At 48.6% G+C, this 24,420-nt stretch overlaps 1 protein-coding gene across 1 annotated transcript; it reads left to right on the top strand.

Annotated features, from left to right (window-relative positions):
- The first annotated feature begins 363 nt into the window (after positions 1–363).
- LOC118980189 (histone-lysine N-methyltransferase PRDM9-like) lies at positions 364–11,156 on the top strand. Its single transcript, XM_037036665.1, has 8 exons — positions 364–428; positions 2,499–2,655; positions 3,226–3,366; positions 3,566–3,837; positions 4,252–4,319; positions 5,679–5,872; positions 8,200–8,586; positions 10,899–11,156. The coding sequence occupies exons 2-8, from the start codon at positions 2,565–2,567 to the stop codon at positions 10,988–10,990; spliced, it is 1,245 nt and encodes a 414-aa protein (XP_036892560.1). The 5' UTR covers positions 364–428; positions 2,499–2,564; the 3' UTR covers positions 10,991–11,156.
- Positions 11,157–24,420: the final 13,264 nt, after the last annotated feature.

The raw sequence follows: 24,420 nt of genomic DNA, 5'->3' as shown, positions 1-24,420 counted from the left end.
AGCCTGGACAAGGCCAGTTTGAATGAAGACAACAGAGCAGGGAAAGGGTTGTATTGAAGACATGGAGTCTCTGTGCAGTTACTTTCATTACATTTCTGTTAGGAGACGCCAATTTATTTTTTAATAAATGCAATAGATGCTCTATGAACATAGGTGGAGGTGTAGAAGAGACTTTGTCTATTTTTTTTATCATTCTAATGAAATTAGTGGATGGCCCCAATAGAAGCATAGGCCTTAAAGATACCTCAGAAAACATTTTCCAACCATCCATGGATTGTTCTTGCACTACTCTCATTTACAGTTCTGTGTCCTTAATAAGAATCTTCAGATTTTGGAAACATTTACCAACCAAAACACTGATTTCTCATCATCTTTCAGTGAAACCTTCTTGGGTGGCCTTCAGAAGGGAACAGAGTAAACATAAGGAGGTGAGTATTTCCCAAATCCTGTTGACAAGAAAATTTTCCTCATAGATAGAAATGAAGGTAAGAGTAGGAAAATGCAGAAAATATCCTAGGAACTGCTGCCTTCCTTTCCTGGTGTCTTCAACACATTGTTCAATATTACTATATTTTTAAAAAGATTTTATTTATCGATTTTTTAGAGAGAGGGAATGGAGGGAAAAAGAAAGGGAGAGAAACATGAATAGGTTGCCTCTCAGACACCCCCAAATGGGGGACCTGGACTGCAACCCAGGCATGTGCCCTGACCGGGAATGGAACTGGTGACCTTCCACTCTGCAGGCCAGCACTCAATCCACTGAGTCACACCAGCCAGGGCTCATCATCATCTTAATGGTTAACAACTACAGCAGCAATAGTAACTACCATTTGCTTCATTCTCACAATGTTTCCGACTTTAAGAATTCTAGGTGAATAAACTCACTTAAACATCACAACACCCCGATGAGGTACATACTATAACTGTCACCACTTATGATGAGCGAAGTGAGCTTTTAGAGATACAGAAAGGTTTGACTATATGTCTAAGACCACAGTATCAGTGGTAGTGCAGTCTAACCCATAGTTGCTTCTCTAAACCACTTGTGAACTCATTAAAACTTTCATAGTTGTACCCTAGCCACCGTAACTCAGTTGGGTGTCATCCTGCAAAGCAAAAGATTGCCAATTTGATTCCTGGTCAGGGCACATGCCTGAGTTGTGGGCCAGGTTCCCGGTTGGGGTACTTGCAAGAGGCAAGTCGTCAGTGTTTCTTTGTCACATCAATGTTTCTCTCCCTCTCTTTCTCCCTCCCTTACTGTCTCCCAAGAAAATAAACAATCTTTTTTAAAAATTAGAAAAATAACCTTTCATAGTTTTCTAAAGTGTCACTTGTCTTATCCATATATCATTACATCATTCATCTGACTGATATTTTCAACCAAAGTTCTTCTCTGCTATGCTGAACTGAGAGATGCACTAAGGCCCTCGGACTAAGGAAAACGTACGATGTGTGGGCAGTTGGTACAGTGGGTGGTCCCAGATGGAGAAGAATGTAAAATGTCCAGGATCACAGCCTCCCCCTCTAATCAAAGAAAGTGCCTCCCACCCCTGAGGAGCTTCAGGTTTCATGATTGAGGAACAACAAATAATAAAATGCTTAAGGATTTCATATAAGTTATACAGTCTCCAACAGAAACTCATCCGTCCGGAACTGATTTCAAATCCCGTTATAGGGTGAAGTAACAGCTTTGTCTGAGCTCTAAGGAGGCCACTCTCATCCTGTTTAGAATAATTTGTTCAGCCTGCCTGCTCTGTGTTGTGAGCTCTTTGAGAGCCTGGTCCATACTTGAAACTTCTCAGAGGTCACAGGTCCAAATCAGGGCTCCTGAGGGCCCCTGAATGTTTGCTGAATGAATGATTTCACAATTACTAACTATACTCTAGTTTCTCTTCAAATCGTATAAATCTTTCGCCTTTTACAATTACTAACTAAATTAGAAGATGATCAATGAATGCTGAAGGTAATTTCTGTGGGGTTGAAATATGGAGAGAGATGAGGGGTAAATTGATAGCAGCACATTCCCGCTGTATTACATAATTCACAGAGCACTTTGTTGAATAGTATTTAATTGCATGTTCACTATAACATTAAAAATTAGCATGTTATCGATCAGGACACTGAAGACAACTAGCTACTGGTACAGCCTTATTCAAACAATTGGTGAGAACCAGCTCATCTAAGTACAAATATTCTTTCTAAGGTATTACATGTTTTCTCACCATTTTATTGTCTAGATATGTTTCTGCCCACTATTTATTTATTCTCTTACCCAATATCCTTCACTCTCAATATTATAGAGACAGTTGAAAGAAAAGAGCCATAAGGCATGGGTTCTAATCTTGGATTCATTACCCACACTGGCACTATCCCCTCTAATATTTATACTCCTGAGGTATTTCCAAGGGTTAAAGTATTAAAGATATGCATGTAAAATATATGATAAACCTTAAAAAACGAAATACATGTTATTATTTAATATATGACTTATATTGAAGGAAACATCCAGGGTGCCATTAAGCAATGAATACAGTTTAAAGGAATTGTCAGGAACAGCAAATTTGATGACTGCAAGTGACTCAGAGCAGGCCCAGAAACCAGTGTCCCTTCCTGGAGAAACATGTGCCTTTGCAAAGCACACTAGACAAAAATCAGGTAAGAGAAAATACTTTGGAAACTTTAGTTCCTCTAAGTCCTACAAAAGGTCTGATAAGTATGGCCTAGGTATCTGGGGCAGGCTTTGGATGGGCCTGGATTTAAGCTGGGCTAAGCTGAGACTGAAGTAACCACTGGACCTTTGGGCAAATCCTACAAGTTCTCTGAGCTCCTGAATGCGAATGGGTAAAGTGAAGATAAGGAAACATCACTCATATGTTGTTTGAAAATGTTAAATTGAATTTAAAACAGGTGACACATGCAAGTTGTCCAATAAATCCATCTATGATAATAGCAACCACACTTTACAGTGTGCCCAGGCCTTTATTCAATGCCTAACACATAATGTGCTCTCCATAAATATTTTATGAATGATTAAAGATTGGCAAGTTAAACCCGGTAATGTGAAGATCTATAAACTAAAATTGAATCAGTTATCTATAGTTAGTATGGAGTCTTAGTCTTCTGAACCAATAGTGAACAGTAAAATACCGGAGTATGCAAAAGGACAGGTGATAAATTCATGGGAGGAAATTGTGTTATCTGACAAAATGGGAACTAACGCTCCAGACCCCACCAACCTCGCTCACCTGCCCTTCTCCAACTTAGAACACAGGAGAAAGGAGATGGACGTGAAGATGTACAACCTACGAGAAAGAAAGGACTGTGGGTACCAAGAGGTCACCGAGCCCCAGGATGATGACTACCTTTGTAAGTGACCCTCACTAAGAAGCGTCTTATGCTACAATAATTTCATCCCGTCCTTTGGTCCCCAGATCATCCCCTTCCTCTAGTGACCTGGAGTACAGGACTGAGTCTCAGTGATGTGAGTGCCAAACTTCCTCTGAAGCTCTTTGTCTCCAGGAACATGCACTATACCTTCCCTAACCCCTGTTGCTCTCGCCTCCAGATTGTGAGAAGTGTCAGAACTTCTTCACCGACAGCTGTGCTGTGCATGGGCCCCCTACATTTGTAAAGGACCGTGCAGTGGACAAGGGGCATCCCCACCGCTCAGCCCTCACCCTGCCCCCTGGCTTGAGAATTGGGCCATCCTGCATCCCTGAGGCTGGGCTTGGAGTGTGGAATGAAGCAGCTAATTTGCCAGTGGGTCTGCACTTTGGCCCTTATGAAGGACACGTCACAGAAGATGAAGAGGCAGCCAAGAGCAGATACTCCTGGCTGGTGAGAACTATTTACCTTTTCCACTGTCCTCTTGCTTCCCACATTCCTTCTGAAGCTTAGAGGGACCTCAGCTCTTATGTGCTAGACATGGAGGGGATGATGTGGTTAGCTCTGTGTACTGACTGGACTTCACATGAACACAGAGCTCCTGTTTAAGGACCAGAAGGTAAGGGGGAGCAAAGTGGTACAGACACAAAGGAGTGGCTCCTCCCTTGTGAGGCTCCTGCTCTGATTGGACAGGTAGACTCGGATGTGTAGGTGATGAGTAAGAAAAATATTATGTGGTCACAACTGGAATTTGAATCCCCAAACAGGCGGAGAGAGTTTTGTTGACAGTAGAGTAAAATAATTCTTCGGACTATTACCTTGCCGCCAAAAAAATAAAAGGTCTTTAACATCTTTTCTGAAACCCAGATCACCAAAGGGAGAAACTGCTATGAGTATGTGGATGGAAAGGACAGATCCTGGGCCAACTGGATGAGGTGAGGTCAATAGGTCTCTGGGTGACAGAGGGGACTCTCATCCCCCACAAGCCCATATATCTGTCCCTCTCATCGTGCCCCCCTCAGTGGTCTCCCTTAATCCTTTTTTCCCTCTTTTTCTCCATACAGTGTTCTTTCATTTCAGGGGACTTTAAGGAAGAAAGTAGAGCATATATCCTCAAAATATAAAGTTCTCTGCTAGACACTATCTGGGGGCTGGAAAGGACCTTGAAGAGCCTAGATTCACCAGGGACACTATATTACACTTCAGTTTATTGAATGAACATTCTTTAAGCACTTACTATATTCCAGTTTAAGTGAAAGAATACATTACTTAAACAGATCACAGAACCCATGTCCTTATGAAAAACTTCTCACAGACGCACATAAAACAATTGCTTTTAGAAACATTTAACTGTAATTTCCAACAAGCGCACAGTGTCAAGATAGCACACACCAAGGGTGGCCTAATCCTGTGAGGGCAGCAAACCATCCCAGCCTCACTTCTAACTAGAGCTGGGCTCTGAGGCCTGCAGAGGAACGGTCATGGGCCCCTTTCCTGAGAGGGGCTCTCTTCTATCAGGGATAACAGAATGTGAATCCACTACTCTTGTTCTGTTTTATTGTACTAAGACAAAAAGACCTCCAATTTTTATGTCTTGGCTGGTGTAGCTCCGTGGATTGAGCGTAGGCCTGCGAACCAGAGGTTTCTGGTTCGGTTCCTGGTCAGGGCACATGCCTGGGTTGCAGGCCAGTTCCCAGTGGGGGACCCACGAGGGGCAACCATACATTGATATTTCTCTCCTTCTCTCCTTCCCTTCCCCTCTAAAGATAAGTAAATAAAATCTTTAAAAAAAAAAAAGACCTCCAATTTTCTATGGTGACCTTGGGCAGGCAAGTGAATGGTACCCTAAATAAAGGGTAGGGGGGTTGGAGAAAGGCCTCTCAGGAGAAAACAGATGTGGGCTGAGTACTGGATAACTAGTGAGCTAATTCAGAAGCAGAGCCCTAGATCAAGCACCAGGTTCTGTGGTGTGAGACAACTTGATTAAGAGTTTGGTCAAGCCAGAGATCACTGGATATTATAGCCAGTCAGGGTGGAGGTTAAGTCTAGAACTGGGTTTGAGAAAATAGTAATAGGCAGGATGAACACTGCAAGCAGGACTTGGAGGTAGGAATTCACATGACACGCTGGCAGACTCGGACACTGAACAGATTCCCCAGGAGCATTAGGGGCAGTGGGCAGCACCAGAGCCTGAGGGCTTTAAGAATCAGTGAGGAAGGAGCTGGACATGTATGTAACAGGTAATGGGAACTCATCACTGTGGTTTTCTTTCCCTTCATCTGCCTCAATCCCAGGTTTGTGAACTGTGCCCGGGATGACGAAGAGCAGAACCTCGTGGCCTTTCAATACCATGGGCAGATTTTCTACCGAACCTGCCGGGTTGTCAGGCCGGGATGTGAGCTGCTGGTCTGGTTCGGGGAAGAGTATGGCCAGGAGCTGGGCAGCAAGTGGGGCAGCAAGTGGAAAAGACAGTTCGCAGCTGGGAGAGGTGGGCACCACTGTTCTTCAAAACAGAAAGAAAAGAAAGAGTTCTCCATAGAAATGTTTATGATCCAACTCCTAAGTAGAGTAAAATCCACTCTAAAGTCAGTAAAGTTTCAAATCACATACTTCAGAAATTCACAATTCATTCATATGCTTTTGACTCTTAGGCAAAATTTTTATATTTTTTATTTTTAAAATATTTCATGAACAAAACACACAACTACATGTAGTGCTGAAAGACTGAGAGGCAGGAAAACAAAAGTTTTCAACCACTAACCAACTCTCTCACCAAGGCAGTTTTCACTTTTATAGCTGTTTCTTCTTAATTTTCCTCCATATTTCTAAGTGAAACATTTTTGTGTGTGGGCATTCATTATTTTTTAAAGATTTTGCCCTGGCTGGTGTGGCTCAGAGGATTGAGTACCAGCCTGTGAACCAAAGGGCTACCAGTTTGATTCCCAACTGGGAATCAGTTGGGGCATATGTGTGGGCTTTGGGCCAGGTCCCCAGTACGGGGCATGTGAGATGCAGCCACACACTGATGTTTCTCTGACCTCTCCCTCCCTCCTTTCCCCCTTTTCTGAAAATAAATACATAAATCTAATATTTTTAAACAAGATTTTACTTATTTTTACAGAGAGTAGAAAGGAGGGAAAAGGAAAAGTCAGTTTGCAAGGGACACGTTCACCGGTTGTCTATGGCATGCTTCCAGCTGGCCCACAACCCTGGCATGTGCCCTGACTGGAATCGAACTTGTAACAACCCCCAACCCACCAAGCCACACCATTCAGGCAGGGCAAATTCATGTGTCATTTCAGTGAATTATGTGAGATCCTACTCTGGCATGGGGTCCTGGGACCTGGAAATACATATGAGATCAGGCGCGTTCAGGGTGGTATGGTTGTAGACTGGGAACACAGATAAACATGAGGATCAGAGTCACTGCTCTTGAGGAGCTGATGGGTGAAGGACAGAAACCCAGACACACGTGCTTGCATGTGCCTCACACTCCACAGCAGTTAGTGCTTTGGGGAAATCTAATCCAGGACGAGAGCCTAGGGATCAGCGTGCGGGAAGGTGCGCTGATGAGGTGGTGCGGGAAGGGCTCTCAGGAGATAGCATTTACAATACCTGCCGGCAGAGGATCCCAGGCTGAGGACGCAGCGAGTGCAGGGAAGAAAAGCGGCGGGGCGTTGAATAGGCTGAGGGTCACTCGGGTCTTGTATCAGCACGGAGGGTAAGAAGGGAGTCAGACAGATGCTTAGTAACCAGGAAATGCAGTGCTGATGATCCAAGTTGAGACACTGGGGACTTTCCTGAGTGTAAGTGTGCATTTGTCAGCTGTTGAGTGGTGTGTTCTCTGTTCCGATTATGCTCTGTTAATTTTTAGAAAATAAACTCCAGTGGGGAATCCCCTCAGAGATTACTTCATCTCCAAGTGAGAGAGCATGGTAGATCGGCCAGAGAGGAACAGGAGTCAGGCGTTTAAGACATGTGGTTGGAGAATATTTTGAAACGGGAGTTCTCAGTGTATTTGAAATGGGCTAGCGCTGAATGAAATCAAGCATAAAGATTTGGTTTAAAGATTTTATTTATTTACTTTTAGAGAGGAAGAGGGAGAAAGACAGGGAAAATCAATGCATGGTTGCCTCTTACACGCTCCCTACTGGAGCCCTGGCCCACAACCTACACATGTGCCCTGACTGGGAATCTGACCTGTGAGTCCTTGCTTCACAGGCAGGCACTCAATCCACTGAACCACATCAGCCAGGGCAGAGAGGAACATGTCTTACAACCTGTAGTTGGGAAGGGTCACTGCAGTTCAGGGAGTGAAACTGCCTCTCTTGCTACTCGAAACTCCCTATTCTGAGCAATATTAGCAAAGACCCCTGATGTGGGATTTCTGGATTTCTGAAGAAGATGCACTGCACTTCTTTATAAAAATAAAAAGGAAGCCCTGTCTGGCGTAGCTGGTGGATTGAGCACATCCCTGCGAACCAGAGGATCGCGGTTCGATTCCCAGTCAGGGCACATGCCTGGGTTGCAGGCTGGTTCCCTGCAGGCCAACTCCCAGCAGGGGATGCACGAAAGGCAACCATACATTGATGTTTCTCTCCCTCTCCTTCCCCTCTAAAGATAAATAAATAAATAAAATCTTTTTAAAAAATAAAAATAAAAGAAAATAGACGGTGAGTGGACATTTTGTGGGAGACAGAGTTTGCATTGTCACTACAGTAAGAATAATTCATGGAGCAGGTTTTACCAGGAGACGTATCATACAGCCCAGTTACTCTCATCAACATCTGCCCTGACCAAACCTTTCTCTTTCAGCGGAACCAAAGCCAGAGGTGCACCCATGTCCCTCCTGCTCTCTGGCCTTCTCCACTCAGAAATTCCTCAGCCAGCACGTGAAACTCAGTCATCCCTCTCAGATTCTCCAGGGAACATCAGCAAGAAAACACCTTCAAGCGGAGAAACCCTGCCCAGAGGATGAGAATCAGCAGCAGCAACATACTACTACGCGCAGCTGGAATGATAAAGCTGAAGGTCAAGAGGTCAAAGAAAGGTCCAAACCTTTGCTTAAAAGGATCAGTCAGAGGAGAATCTCAAGACCCTTTTTCCAGCCTTCCAAAGAACGAATGAGGAGCTCTAATGAGCATGAGAGGATGATGGAGGAAGAGCCCCGTAGAGGCCAGAAAGATAGTCCAGAGGACACAGGCAAGTTCTTTGTGAAAGTAGGAATGTCAAGAATAACAACAATTGAGCACGGAAGCTGTTGGCAAGGCTTGAATGATGGGTCACATCTCATCAGAGGCCAGAGAACACACTCTGGGGACAAGCCCTATGTTTGCAGGGAGTGTGGGCGAGGCTTTACACGCAAGTCGTATCTCACCACACACCAGAGAACACACTCTGGGGAGAAGCCTTATGTTTGCAGGGAGTGTGGGCGGGGCTTTACACGCAAGTCACACCTAATCACACACCAGAGGACACACTCTGGGGAGAAGCCCTATGTTTGCATGGAGTGCAAAAGAGGCTTTACACAGAAGTCACATCTCATCACACACCAGAGGATACACTCAGGGGAGAAGCCCTATGTTTGTAGGGAGTGTGGGCGAGGCTTTACAAACAAGTCAAGTCTCATTGAACATCAGAGGATACACTCAGGGGAGAAGCCCTATGTTTGTAGGGAGTGTGGGCGAGGCTTTACATGCAAGTCAGCTCTCATCACACACCAGAGGACACACTCTGGGGAGAAGCCCTATGTTTGCAAGGAGTGTGGGCGAGGCTTTACATGCAAGTCAGCTCTCATCAGACACCAGAGGACACACTCTGGGGAGAAGCCCTATGTTTGCAGGGAGTGTGGGCGGGGCTTTACAAATAAGTCGGGTCTCATCAGACACCAGAGGACACATTCAGGAGAAAAGCCCTATGTTTGCAGGAAGTGTGGGAGAGGCTTTACATGCAAGTCAGTTCTCATCAGACACCAGATAACACACTCTGGGGAGAAGCCCTATGTTTCCAGGTGGAGTGAGTGAGTCATTAGCATTAAGTCACATGTCAAGAGGCATAGGAAGTCCACAGCCCTTCACACTCCCCAAGATTGTAATTAGTACAGAAGTAACTGGTTAAACAAACCCTCCAGTTTCATGACAAGAGATGAGAAGGACAAACAATTTCATAGTGATATAGGGATGTCAGCACCAATCTCATTTCTGGATTTTTGACATCCTATTCTGAAACATTTTATCTCCATACAAATATGAAGCCCAATACCTCATTCTCCCCATCACTAAAAGTAGAGGGTTCCTGAAGAGCCACAAAGAACTCACTCAGCCACATAAATTTGGCTCCTGCCTATGTGTAACTGTGGAGTCAGCCTACTTTGGTTACTGCCCAGAGAGGGATTTGAGAGACGCATCAGGGAATTGAATTCTCCAGACTCCTGAACAGGGCCTTTTCTCCGAATCAGCTCCCTACCCCTCCTCCCCTGGCTTCTCTTGGCTCTTCTGGTTCCCTACAACCTCTGGAGCCTCAGAGGTGAATAGCAGGGAGAGATGGATGCTTGTGCACGGATGTGAGCCTGGCTCTGTCTGGGCACCTGGTCTTCCTCACTCCTTGCTGCCCCTTCAGGGTCGGCATTTCCTGGTGCACAGCATACAGTTTCCACATCAGTCCTTAGTGTGAGTCTCGGCTCTGTTTTCTCCAGCTGTGTGATATAAGGCAAGATTCTCAACTTCTCTCTCTGCCTGTTTCCTAGTCTGCAATGGAAATGAGAACTCCAGCCTTTGGGGTTGACTTTCAAAGTTGAGCCATCACAGACAGAATCTGGCAAGAGGATCGCTGAGATCGCAAGCCCTACTGAACAGCCTTCAGTGCCCATGTCCTCCCGGTCTTTAGTGCTGGACAAAGGAAGATAAGGACAGGGTAGGAGTCTGTAGCCAAATTCAGAATTTGAGCAGACACCACTGCTTTCCCCAATGGACTCAGCTGCCCTGAGAAGGAGGCCTGATGTGGGGGATGTACCTCCCTCCAGGTCACCCCTCCTCCCACTGACCCTGCACACCCTCAGAGCCTCCTCAACACAGAGTTGCTACTGAGAGTGAGCTGTGAAACGACCCTAGCCCACCTTTTGCTGAGAACTTGCACTGGGAACAACATCTGCCCTCACTGGAGTGTTAGGATAGATGGTGAACCAAGGCAGGGAGGACAAGGAAGATGTGTCACACACTAAGCAGCCCTGATCCTGGTCCAATTCCATTGCCAGATATTCCAACACCATGCTAACATGTAGAAATTTTAGGTGTCATTAACACTATCTGAGATAGAAAGGCTTTGACGCTATTCATCCCAAGGCCTAGAAGATGGGAGGGGGTCCGCAGCACTCAGGGAAAGGACCCATAAAACAAATTTGGCTAATAGCTTCCCTCTGGCCACTATCTTTTTCGTGAGAGGGTCCCTAGTGCTTACAGAAAGAGCCCATAGGTAACTTTGGGTAACTGCCTCAGCTTAACCTTGTCCTGTCACAGATGTATTTTACAAGATGACCAAATGGGGTCTGAAACGAGAAGGATTCAGCATACCTAATGTTTGGGCAGTCACAATGACCTGTGCAAGCTGACACCACTTTTACCCGCTAATCCATGTAACTTCTCCCCCATCTCAGCAACTACCGGTATATAAGTCCTCAGGACAAAGGCCCTGGTGCTCTTGCCTTACTCCCATCTCAGCAAGACCTGTCCTCTTCCATGAGAATGTGTCACTGATAAACCCTGCTTGCGTGCTAATACACTTGCTGATCTGTAACCCTTTACTGTGTTGGCAAGAAGGACCGGGTTTCTCCTGTGACAGGTGCACCCGTCTGCATGTGGCACTCATGAAGCCTGCAACACAGCAGCTTCTGTCATGCACTCTCCTTGTACCTGGGCTGCACAGAGTTTAATACACTACTGACACCATCTCAAAATTATTACTTAATTGTATCTTTAAACTTTTGTTTGTGAAGTCTGATGGGATGATGAGCATGTACAATGCTGGTCGTTCCTGGCCACCCATTCACAGATAATGTCCACAATGGCCCAAGAGCACAAAATTCCCATGGACCCAATGGGTGGGAGTCCAGCGAGACTCAAGATGAGAACAGGGTAAACACCTACATCTGCAGAAGCATAGGAAGGGTGCAAATAGCTCCCAGGGGTCACACTTTTCTTAGAACCAGAGCTGAGTTTAATACAGAGAGCTGGTCAACAATTAGTGAGGGCACCATCATAAGCTCTCCTGCATGAGGGGCATGACCTAAACATGACCCACCCTGTTTCTTCTGCAATGGGTTCACCAAAGGGGGACACCCACCTCCATGACCTGGAGTGATGACCTTTGTCCTCCCAGTGCCAGGCTTGTGAAGGAGAGTGTCTGCATAAACTACATGGATTTCAATAAGTATCCACTATTATGTTCTCATGCTTTTTCAAAAGGAGGTGTCTTTCTTGGGTTTTGTTTCCCTTCCCTGTTTCTCCCCACCACCAACCACCACAGCCCAGAGAGAACACCATAAACTCAATATTCTGTGGCTTTCAGCATGGGCTGTGGGAGAGAGGCAGAGTCCTGGTGTAAAGCTGGCAGCATGGCTGGCACTGAATACAGTCGGGAGGGGAACCCACAGACTGCCACGGGATGGTCACCACCCCACCCACCAGGACAGACCCTGGAGCTCTTCCAGAAGGCTTAGCGATTCAAGATGAGTACAGAGGTCTGTTCCCTCTCCCTCCCCTTCAGCAGCAAACCACATTCTTAGTGTAGGTGCCAGCCTCCAAGGTGTCCCCCAAATGCACATGCTGTCACCCCGACCTTGTACAGTCCCTCCACACGATGAGCTGATCTGTGTTGTGAAAATCTGGTGTGTGGCTCTCAAAGCTAAGTTGGAAACAGAAACTTTCTCTCAGCCTTGCTTGCACAGTTCACACAATCTCAGACCACCTTGTGCAGGGAGCTGGGTGTTTACACACCCCAGCCCACCTGGCAGTGGCTGGCAGCCACCATCCTTGTTTTGAAGTGGAGGCTCCAAGAAGTGACTGCAGCCTGACATCTGCTGGATGCTGAGTCTCCTGCCCTTGCCCAGAAGCTGGTTGATGGAGAGGATGGTCCTTCTAGGTGGGTGCCTCAGGTGGTCTCATCTGCTCTCTGGGTGGCACTAGGTGGATGAGCCAAACCTACCTCTGATCCCCAGGGCGGAGCACCGCGTGTCTGTCTACAGAGTGTGCCCGTGTACAGCCCGAGGGTTCAAGGTGACCACCTCCAAGGTGATGAGTTAAATTCTGCAGTAACAGCTGGATTCACACTCACTGACAGCAACAGCCACCCTCCCATCTCCAGCCTGACCATGCCCAGCAGAAGCCAGCACACGTCCTGTGAACTGTGTTCTCTGGTGGCTTGTGTGTCACTGTGTTGGACTGCAGTATCACCCAGGCCCGTGGTCCTCAGCCAGGTGGCTTGTTAGAACCCTCTGGGCCTTGCTGGGAAACACTGACCAACCCTCTGTCCCAGGGCAAGGGCAGCCAACTCTGGCCTAGGCAGTGACTCAAATGGAGAGACAAGGGCAGCAGGCAGAGTCCACGACGAAGTCTGGATGCAGTTGCTCTGGGGTCAGGAGAGGGGCTCTGACTCCAACCACAAATTCCCACCACAGTGGTGTCGGGGATGGGCACAGGCATCCTTCCTGTGGCAGTCCAGCTGCCATGACACTCGGGCCTCCCTGTGGTCGGTGCTTGTCCAGACAGCAGCCAGACCAGCCAAGTTCTCAGGGTCTTGGCTGACCAGGAAGAACTGTCAGCTCCAGGTTACTGAGCATGTTACTGAGCAGTGTGTGCTGCCTGTTTTACCTGCATGGTCTCAAATCTGTGAGGCAGAAACATCTTCAGCCACATGCCCAGAAATGTCAGCAAGATGGTTCAGGAGCACAACTGGCCTGTGGCTCCGTCACACAGGCCAGGCCCAGAGGCCTGGCTGCCACAGCCCAGCAACAATACCAGGAACACAGCTTCACCTCTTTCTGCTCTGTCTTCCTGGGCCTGCGTTTTGTCCTCCTGGCAGCGAGGGGCTCCTGCACTTCCAGCATCACACTCGTCCAGTCCCAGGAATAGGGAGGGAAGGGGGTGGAAGCCAGGTCCTTTGAACTGCGAGGCCACTACTGCTGGGCTTGTTACAGTTGGGAAGCCCTGCCCACTCTGGATGAAGCCATAGTTTGTGTCCTTTGATTCCAGATGCCAGGATGTAGGGAACTGTTCCACGTGGTGTGGGGAATGTAGCCCAGCCCCTACTGGGAAAGGCCAGTGGGGAGCGAGGTTGGCACACAGGACCCACGCCCATGGATAGGTTTTCCCATGGGGAGTCAGGCCTACATTGTACCTAGGCTGCTATGAGACTTGCTTTTGTTAAAACTCCCTCACCCTGAATTGAGGCAGAAAACATTTACTGCGTATCTTTAACTTCCTAAAATCTGTTCTAAACCTCCCAAGTATACAGTTCAAACACTTTTCAAACACTGATTCAAACACTTTTCCCTTGATCTGCAACATTCTTCTCTCCAAATTAATTAGCAACATTCTTTCCTTTGTTATCTGTAAAAGGTAATCAGGTATAGCAAACCTGGGCATAGCTCATGAAGACCGTCCTCGATATAATGTACCCAGAAAACAATAAAAGCCTGTCCAGGCAGGGGTCAGGGCCCTCTCTCACTTGAACAGCGGCCATGCCATCCCTTTTCCTCCACAGGACTTGTGTAGTCCGTGTGAATTTCTTTCTCGAAGCTACAACACACAGACCATGTGGGTGGGGTCCACATCACCAAGAGAATGGCAGGGTTTTGTACACTGATTCCCAGTGACAGAAATGTGAAGGCACATCAGGACACTACTCTCTCGTCTAAATGGTCCCAAGCAGTAAATCCAGCTCTGTCCCCAAGGTGACAGGCGAATGTCAGGATCTCACCTGAGGCTGCTGGGCACTCCAGCTGGGCTCTACCTAAGACTGCACAGGCCTGACTCGGGACAGAGAAATTTGTTCCCCTCAGAAACACAGTCAGAGGGGCTGTGACAGGCAGGTGGTGGGTCGGGGTGGGGGGACTGGCAGCAGAGGACACTTCAGGCCTGACTTCTAGCTCCACTCACAGCCCCCGCAGGGCTGAGGGCCACAGGCAGGGACTGAGGGTCTGCAGTCTTGGCTGCTGCTGCCTTCTCCTCCTGCCAGCAGAGCCCCTGGGATCAGGGCTGAGAGGTGTTTGGCCCCTGCTGGCAGGATCGGAGCTCCCTGTCTGACTGGACTCTGGGTCTTGGAGTGGGATGAAGCTGACCATCAGCTAGGAGCCTGTGAGGAGCCACCCAGCCCCTGACCCCCAGCTCCCAGCCCTGCCCCTGCCAACACCCCTGACGGTGGTTTGTCTCTGCCAAGCATCTCACTAGGGTGTCTTGGTATTTGGTTTCTTTCTTCTTTGTAAGTGTCATTTGCATAACTCTAAATGCCCATGGTTATAGCTTTAGACTGGAAAGAGTAAAAGTAAAATAACACAAATAAAAAAAATAACCATATTGTGCTACAAAGCAAGTTCCAACAAATGTGCATTGAATGAAATTATAGAAGGTATGTTACTTGCTCTCATTGCTAATAATCTGGAAATCAGGAACAGAGGGTAGCTGTTCCTGAAACTCCTTTTATTTCGATGTTATGAAGTACACTTCTAAATAAACCCCCAAAACAAATCACAATTGGAGTTAGAAATAAACTGAGTGATGATAAAAAAAATACTGCGTACCAAAGCCAGATCATTCGGGTTCCACAAAAAGATCAAGGTCAGTGGTTCTCAAGCACAAGTGATTTTGCCCCCAGGGGGACATTAGGTAAAGCAGGGACACATTTCAGAGTGTCATGAGGGCAGAAGTGAGGGATGGTGTTACTGGCCAGCAGTGAATAAAGGTAATGGATGCTAATAAGCTCCTGCAATGCAGAAAAACCCCCAGAAGAAAGAATTGTTGGCCCAAAAGGCCCTCAGTACTGTTACCAGGAAGACCCAAGTTAGGGAGTTGGGGCTTTCCCCTCCTCAGTTCTTGTCCTGCTCAAAAGAATGGATTCAGACTAGGGACAACAAGCACAGTGAAAGTGAGGTAGCAGGGTTATTTGTGAAATGCACTGGACAGGAACCTGCAAGCCTGTACAGAGCTAGTCTGAGTGCCCCGCCTCCTGGGCTTTCAGGGCTTTCATGCTTGCAGCAAGCCCCCAGGCTTCATCTCCCAGCCCTTCTCCCAACCTTGGGATTAACAAGCAGTTTCAAAGGCTTCCTTTCCCAGATGGAGAAAATGGTACACAGAATGTCCAAGGCTCCCCTCCAGCTGCTGGTCTCTCTTCTGATCTCTGAAAATCTCACCTGACTCCATTCGGGACTGCTGAATTCCTGCGTGGGACGCATCCCCGTCCTGCTCTCCCTGCCTTTGTTTGCTATCTATCCTGCTTAGCAGTGCTGAGAATGAGAAGCCCTGCTCTGAGAGTGAATTCCTGCTCTGTGTGGGACTCAGTGAAGAGTCCAGGAGAATGGAAACCGCACGTCCCTTTGCTCCCTAGATCTGAAACAGTGACTCTCTCTTTGCACGGACAGCATACAGACTGAGACCTAAAGAATAACGACAAAAGCTTGACATCTTGCAGAGATTGGTGAGTGTCCTAGGCTGAGAAGACACCCACATAAAGTCAGGAGGCAAAAAGGTCTGACACCTTAGGAGACACAACCACACTGTGATACGCCACAGTGCACATCTGAGGGTCACTGCTTCTTCTCATTGCCCCTACATCACTCTCCAACAGCTGTTCTACAATGTAACTAGAATCAATAATCTGAGTCTTTTAGTTCCCAGAATCCACCATCTAAAATTTCCCTTTTGAAAATGTGGACATTTAAGCCTTTGCTGGTGTAGCTCAGTGGACTGAGCACGGGCCTGCGAACCACATGATCGGGGTTCAATTCCCAGTCAGGGCACATGCCTGGGTTGCGGGCCAGTTCCCAGCAGGGGACGCATGAGAAGCAACCATACATTGATATTTCTCTCCTTCTCTCCTTCCCTTCCTCTCTAAAGATAAATAAAATCTTGAAAAAAAAGAAAATGTAGACATTTGCCATATTACAAGTTCCTTAGATTACCTACAAGGGGCACAATTCCACTTACAAGATACTTCTGAATCCTAGACCACCATGCATCTAGGCCCTAACTCATTGAAAATGCTAAGAATGCTGTTACTGGTTTATTTATCACTAATGAACTTATAACTAACAAAAATAACTTTTCTGCCCTGGCTGGTGTAGCTCAGTGGATTGAGCATGGGCTTGTGAAGTAAAGGATCGCAATTCGATTCCCAGTCAGGGCATATTCCTGGGTTGTGGGCCAGGTCCCCAGTGCAGGCCCTGTGAGAGGCAACCACACACTGATGTTTCTCTCCCTCTCTTTTTCCTTCCCTTCCTCTCCCTCTAAAAATAAAGAAATAAAATATTTTTTAGAGTCCATATTTTTAAAAGTGATGAAATGCACATCTAAATAACATTGGATTCCGCATTCCTAGATGATCCACTATACCCACTTTTCCTGTGGACCTGCACTGCGTTATTCCCAAATTGAGCACCAGATGGCAGCAGAGAAGCACATTGACACTGAAACAAGTTTCAACGAACTTCAAAGAACTGAAATTACATAAAGTAACATTTCTTGCTCTCATTGCAGTTAATCTAGAATTCAGTAACAAAAGATAACTGGAAAGTTCTTATATTTAGAAATTATGAAACGCACGTCTAATGAACTTCTAATAAGTTGCTACTGCAGTGGAAAAATCATTTGAACTGAAAGACACTACATACCAAGAGCTACAGGGAAATGGGCCACCTACAGTGCACACAGTAGGAAAGGACAGGAGCTGGCACTCCAACGGCTCTGAACACATACAAAGGGCCCCACCTAGTGAGTCCAATTCAGAGAAAGTAGCAGGAAGGATATGGGAGGGATAGACTTAAAGTGATAGCAGTTAATGTTCCTTGGGGTAGGGTTTTCATTAACTTCACTTTTCTGTGTAGTTTCAGTAAGCTGCGAGAAACAAAGCCATGTTCACTTTAGGGAAAAAGTACCAGAGAAAAACATGGAATAGTTTTAGGGAATTATAAATAATTCTACGTCGAATATTTATAATAACTGAATTATAATAATCTAGACTGTTGTGGGGACACCAGAAGCCTTTTCTTTACTCATCCAACTGGGTCTCTTGACCGTCAGCAGGGAAAAAGCTCTAACCATTTAGACCAAAATGGCCCCTTTCCTGGCTTGCATTTCTTCGTGTTTATTGCAGCAGTTCTGACAGAGGAACGCCTAACCTTTTCATCTGAAAGGGATGTGAGCCTGGGTCTGCCATTTACAAGCTGCGTTCTTTTGGACATAGAAGAAGCCTCCCAGGGTCTTTGCTTTGTCACATGTAACGTTTCTCGTTTCTGTAGCTCACAACATTTACCCCTGAAGTACCTAGACTTCAGACTCGGCTTTGCCTCCTGAGAGCCTGCGAGGCTGGCCCTGGCAATGCTCACTGAACTGGGACCAGAAGTCGTGTGCTCCCAAAGCTGGAACACGGTCTATGTAATGTGCTCATGAGAAGTGGTCCCACAGGAATGGCTCACTTATGTGGAGACCTCACACTCCTACCGCACAAAGAGTCTGAACACCCTCTGCAGCTCCTCACAGACCGGCTGCAGCTGCTCCCTGCCCCCACTCACTTCAAACACCCCCTGCCCCCCGCCCAGCGCATCCACCCACTGCTCACCTAATTTTCCATGGGCTGGCCTTACTCTGGACATTTCACTTCGACCTGACAGTTGCTTTGACATTAAGAGCAGGGTTAGTGTGGGTGTACAGACAGGGTCCCTAGCCCTAAACCTGACCCTGACCCTGACCCTGACCCTAACCTACCATTTACACAACACTTTGGATGAAAACCTCCCTTTTGAGTGGCAGGCGGTGATTCCATTCTTTTGCAGCCCGCCCCCATCTCTCCAGTTCCACATTCTTGTAAAGTATCAACTGTTCACCCACCCTCACAATTTGTCTTGGAAACAGAAGCAGAATTTCCTTGCATTACTGTAGAGAATCCCACAGGGAAATGCTGTCAGGAACGGTGGTTGGTTTTCTTCCCTGCTTCACTGATGTGGAACCCAAGCATGAAAACAATGACTGTAACCATCCTGGCGCAAATGATTTTCAACAATTGATTTGGGTACTTTGAGTATGTGACCTGTCTCCCACGTGGCCTCACGTGGTCTGTCCTCAGGGAACATCTGGACTTGATGGCCCGCCACTGCAACTGGTCTGTTCACCCCGGGGGCATCTGTGCGTGAGAAACCTCCCGCACAGAACACTGCAAACCACTCCCCACATGTTCGATCTGTCACACCTTCTTGTACACACCCCAAATCTTTTCTTCTGTTTACTGGCATTTTCACCCTTCTTGAAATACCCAAAGCCTAAAAATGTACTGAAAATGTTAGTTATTGTGTTCATCCACCTTCAATATGAAAATGGCCACACAAACACTCAACAATGTTGATGAGTTTTTCTTAACTCGTGCTGATACGACATTTGTCATGATACAGTATAACAAAATGGTTTCGAATGAAGTTAAAGACAAGTACGTGAACCAGAGCCACGTGATGGGGGTGGGAAGATGGGGGATGAGGCGGGAGTGGTGGGGGCCAAACTAACTTTTTGGCCAACCGGGTATAAAGCAGGCTGCACCCAGCATCGCAGCACTGAGACCATGTAGAGTGTGTGTTTTGCTCTCGTAGCACTTAAGCTGGAATTCACTGCATGTGGGTGACTGGAAAGCTCTGTTTTTTGGAACTTATGAAATAGACTCATAAATAACCTCCAAAATGAACCAGTATTCCAGTTACAAAATAATTTGAGCTGAATGACTCTAAAAACACTACATAGCAAAACTTCAGAAAGAAATCTTCACCCTTCAATGCACATGTTAGAAACAGAAGTAGAAACACACAAGTTTTGCACGAGGAACCTGAAACAGTCAATGAAGTCCAGGCACAGTGGGGGACTCGCGCCTGCAGACATGTGTGTGTGTGTGTGGGGGGCGTACATAAAGTGATAGCGCTTTTTTTAACCTCCAGGTGGAAAACTTTGAATAAATTTTACTTTTCTCATTGTTTAAGGAAGCTGCCACAGACAAAGCCAATCACAATTTTCAAGCACACTTGGAACTTTTACAAACCTCACTTTAAGCCCTGGCTGGTGTAGCTCAGTGGATTGAGCGCGGGCCTGTGAACCAGAGGATCACGGTTTGATTCCCAGTCAGGGCACATGCCTGGGTTGCAGACTGGTTCCCTGCAGGCCAACTCCCAGCGGGGGATGCACGAGAGGCAACCATACATACATTGATGTTTCTCTCCCTCTCCTTCCCATCTAAAGATAAATAAATAAATAAAATCTTTAAAACAAACAAACCTCACTTTATTATGCTACAAAGCCACTTCCAACAAATTTCACATGAGACACACCTATTNGGGCACATGCCTGGGTTGCAGGCTGGTTCCCTGCAGGCCAACTCCCAGCAGGGGATGCACGAGAGGCAACCATACATTGATGTTTCTCTCCCTCTCCTTCCCCTCTAAAGATAAATAAATAAATAAAATCTTTAAAAAAAACAAACAAACCTCACTTTATTATGCTACAAAGCCACTTCCAACAAATTTCACATGAGACACACCTATTCCTCCCTTCACCCTTAATCTGGAAAGCAGTCTAAGGTATCCGGTCAGTCCTTACATTTAGACGTTTTCAAATGCACCTGGAAATACCACTGCCGTCAAAACTCACTGATATTGGTCCTGGCTGGTGTAGCTCAGTGGATTGAGTGCGGACCTGCGAACCAGACGATCGCGGTTCGATTCCCAGTCAGGGCACATGCCTGGGTTGTAGTCCAGTTCCCTGCAGGCCAACTCCCAGCAGGGGACGCACGAAAGGCAACCATGCATTGATGTTTCTGTCCCTCTCTTCTTCCCTTCCCCTCGAAAGATAAATAAATAAAATATTTTTAAAAAAGAGTAATAAGAATTTATATGTAAAAAAACCAAAAACTCACTGGTATTGCACTGGAATCAACCACTTTTCCTGCTGACCTGCACTAAGGTGTCATTCCCCCAAATCTCCACGAGGTGGCAGCAGAGATGCACACTTGGAACACTTTTAACCTGGCCATATTTAACTAAAAACCACGTTTCAATAAACTTTAGCAGCTTGAAACTGTATAAAGTACGTTTCTTGTTCTCACTGCAATTAAGCTAGAAACTAGGAGCAAAAGGTAACTACAACGTTCTTATATGCAGAAGTCATGAAACACGCTTCTAAATAATCCCCCAAATAAATCACATTTAGAAAACACTCTGAACTGAACGATCATAAAAGGCTACATACCAAACCCGACAGCAAACCGCCCAGTCTTAAGTAGCGCGTGCAGTAGGAAAAGAGAAACCCTGGAGCTTCACAAGGCTTGCACCCATCTGAGGGGCCCGCTGTGCTAGAATCCAGAGAAAGCACATTCTAAGCACAGAAAGCACAGAAAAAAGGCAATATTCACTTACCGCCGCCTGAAGGGGTAGATACTCAGGACGGGAACAGCTTTTACTGCTTGGAGTAGGATTTCACACCAATTTTATTTTTCGGTGTTGTCCCACCCAGGCCGCTCAAGGTCGCTGGGGGCAGGGACCTGCCCTGACCGCGGTGGAACTCGAGGATCTGCCCTGGTCCATTCTGACCCAGCAGTGAGAGCTTGGAACTTGCTGGGTCAAGAACTCAAGTTCCGTCTGCCCCTCTCTGATGAGAGCTGTGGAACTTCCTAGAACCTTCTAGAAGGCAGTGCCAGGCTACCCCTGCTTGTGAGCACATCGGGCTGCAGGGGCGATGTCGACCAGTTGTCCTCTGACTTTCCGACCGAGAGAAAAGGGACAGAAAAGCTTTCCCGTTGGCGCAGCTCACGCCGGGCGGCCTCCCAGTGCCCACAGAAGGGCCTGAGCAGGGGCACCTGGTACCTGCAGGACGCTGGCTATGACACGGTGTGTGTGTCATAAGTGAGGATGAGGTCACCCCTGCCCTGGGGACTCCTTGAAGTCCACCCTGGAGACAGGCAGGGCCCAGCCAGGTAGGTCAGGGCGAGCCCCCAGCTGGAGGGGAGGACGTTGAAGCTGCCCCCATCTGCCACACCCACTCCCCCCCCCCCCCCGCGCAAGAAAGTGGGTTCTCTGCCCTTCACCAAATATCAGGAATCTGTTCGCGTTTCAGTCCTCCTAGCTTCGGCCGAATCAACAGCAGGTGCATCGAAAACGTGTCTGCCTTCAGTCCTCTCTGAGACCTTTGAGATGTTCAGTGTCGCTATTACCACTCTGGTTTCCCGGAGTAGTTGTTACCACGTTGCACTTAGTTGGTCCAGCCTGGCCATTCAGGCTACACAGGGGCTCCCCACTTCGGGAGCAGAGGGACGCGTGCCCGCGGGGACGGAGCTGACAGAGCGCCAGGCACCAGACCCTTAGGAGAGGCAGCGACAGGAGTCCCCTGGGCGTGCGCCCCTGAGTCGCACCGCAGGAGGCCACCCCCAGAGGGTCCCCAGTTTGGCTGGGAAGCGACTGAAAAGTAAGCTCTGTCTGAGGGGATGTGACTTTGCTGATGACTCTTCCCACTCAAACTTCTGATGAAAAGGCCCCGACGGTCGCTAGTCCACTGCGCACCTGCCAGCAGGTGTCTTCTCTCTGGGCCCCGCTGGCTCCCCGGCCCCCTTACCTGCTCTTTCTTGCTGCAGAGGGTCAGGGCCTGCGGCCAGGCCAGGCCACTGCTGGGCGCCCGGGCTCCAGCAGCGATGCTCATGTTTGCCCCGAGCCCCACAGCCCAGGTTCTCACTGACAGGCGCCCAGCTGTGGCCACTGAGCCCGCCCTGGGGTTGCCAAGCATGCGGTTTGGGGCTGGAGATCAGCTGCGGCTCCTCCGGGGTCTCCCCTCGTCTCCAGGTTTAGCTGCTCATTGAATCGGCAAAGCGGAGGAAGGCACATGGCTTTGCCCATGTCCGGGCCTCTCCAGAGTTCCCCGGAGACAAGGCTCTGTGCAGCAGCCAGGGACCGCTGTGCCCGACAGGTTCCACGGACAGTATTTCCAGGGCTGACCGCCCGGCCTGGATGGGTGCGCAGAAAGCCCAGGAGAACGAGCCGGGAGGGCACCGCAGGGCCCTCACTGCACAGCTCCTCCGGCACCACCCGGATTCCCGTCACTGTTCCTGACTCAGGGGGTTCCGCTGACGAACACCCTGGGGAACCTGGAGGTTAATAGCCCCCAAAGCAGCTTGAGAATAGCAGTCGCTCATGAATACTCACAAAGCCGCAGGCGGCCAGAGGTCACTTTGCCTGAGGACACAGAGCGCACTGCTGTCAGCACCACAGATGGAGGCATCAGACCAGCCCTTGGCTGGGAGGGCACAGTCCTGCCTTCAGGGGACTGTGCAGAACCCCCGTGACAGCCACACCCTCCCTGCTCTGTCACCATCCCGGTGACACAAACACCCTGCACTGATGGCAGGAGCCAGCATGGCAGGAACACAGGTGTCCACCAGCCTGGTCCTCACTGTGTCACTGACCCTGTCCCCCTGGCAAAGCGGAGCCAGACTCAGACTCCAAGGCTGCGAGGCGCTTGGTGAGGAGGGGCAGGGAGAAGGCTGCGATGGGAGGCCGGCGGTCAGAGAGAGGTGAGTGGGACCCAGCCCCCAGGCTCCTAACGGGGCTCCGCTCAGGGCCCCATCCTCGTTTGGGTCCTTTGTAATTCACCACGGGGACAACTGTGGAGGGGGGGGGTCCCTGAAATCCTAGCTCCAGGGGCTGAACTGCGACAGAGCATCTCTTCTTTCTCTGAAGGAGAAAACAGACACAAGGACCGGAGGGTGGGCTCAGCCACTAGCCTGGAGGAAAGGGGATGTTTGTTTTCTTCCGTAAGCAGCTGCTGTCTCGGGGTCTGGAGTCACTGAGGGGAGCCCAGAGGAGTTGGACTGTGGGGATGGAGGACCCGGGGTCACCTGGGCATAGGCTGGATGTGTAGGCAGCCCCGAGGGGAGGGGTGAACCCGAGTAGACCGACTCCCCCATTTGGGAAGACAAGGCTGCGCTGCGGAGTAGGCGTCCGAGATGCTGGCTGCCGGGGCGGCCTGCCATGGATGGAGGTCGAAGGGCAGCGCCCTTCCACGGCGCCCAGGCCTGGACACTGGAACCTGTGCTGTGCGTGTGGATGGAGGGACGCGGTTCGGGCGCAAGCCAGGAGGAAACCCGGCCCTTTGCAGCAGCAAGGGCGGCCCTGGAGGGTGCGCTACGTGCAATGAGCCAGAGGAAGACGCGGGCTGCTTGACCTCGATCTCACTCACATGTGGGAGCTGAATGAAAACACGGGCCCACAGGGACAGAGAGGAAATGGGGGGTGGGGGGTGGCAGGGGCGGGGGAGGATGATCACAGGGATAGACGTGTAGTCACAGGGGAGTGAGTTCTGCGTGGTGACTGTCATGAACAACCCTGGGAGCTCACGAAGGTCACTGGAAGGTCACTAAGGGGGCAGATGTTTCCTGCCATTAGCACAGGAAAACAGTGAGGGCAGGAGGTGACCGAGGTACCCAGGCCTTACTGCCATCGTTCTGCTCCACACCGGCCTGTCAGGTTGTCCCACTGCACACTGCGGACATACACAGTACTACATGTCAGCCCTGGCCTGGGCAAGCCTCAGGGGGACCACAGGCGCTGTTGCTGAGGGTCTGATGGGCGGGTGATGTCTGCTTGGGTCCTAAGTCACCAGCTCACCAGCAACTGGTTTCAGAGCCCTGGCCTCCCCGTGTAACCAGCTATCCAGCTGGCAAAGCAACACCATTGGGACTCAAGAAAAACTATACCCTCACGAGGTGTGGACCCCCTATGTTTGGTCCCTAGCAAGCCTAGGGGAGAGGGGTGTT

The sequence above is a fragment of the Sturnira hondurensis genome, unplaced genomic scaffold (assembly GCF_014824575.4).
Source record: "Sturnira hondurensis isolate 20B ecotype Veracruz unplaced genomic scaffold, ASM1482457v3 Scaffold0022908, whole genome shotgun sequence".
In the NCBI taxonomy this organism is placed as follows: Eukaryota; Metazoa; Chordata; class Mammalia; order Chiroptera; family Phyllostomidae; genus Sturnira; species Sturnira hondurensis.
Note: the sequence above shows the minus strand (reverse complement) of the source record. Positions and strands in the feature narration are given on the sequence as shown.

Excerpts from the sequence above, each read along its gene's own strand:
- LOC118980189 (XM_037036665.1), top strand. The coding sequence starts at position 2,565 with ATGACTGCAAGTGACTCAGAGCAGGCCCAGAAACCAGTGTCCCTTCCT. Across the intron at positions 4,320-5,678 it reads TCCTGGGCCAACTGGATGAG|GTTTGTGAACTGTGCCCGGG; the intron begins GTGAGGTCAATA and ends CCTCAATCCCAG. Across the intron at positions 8,587-10,898 it reads AGATAGTCCAGAGGACACAG|ATGTATTTTACAAGATGACC; the intron begins GCAAGTTCTTTG and ends GTCCTGTCACAG.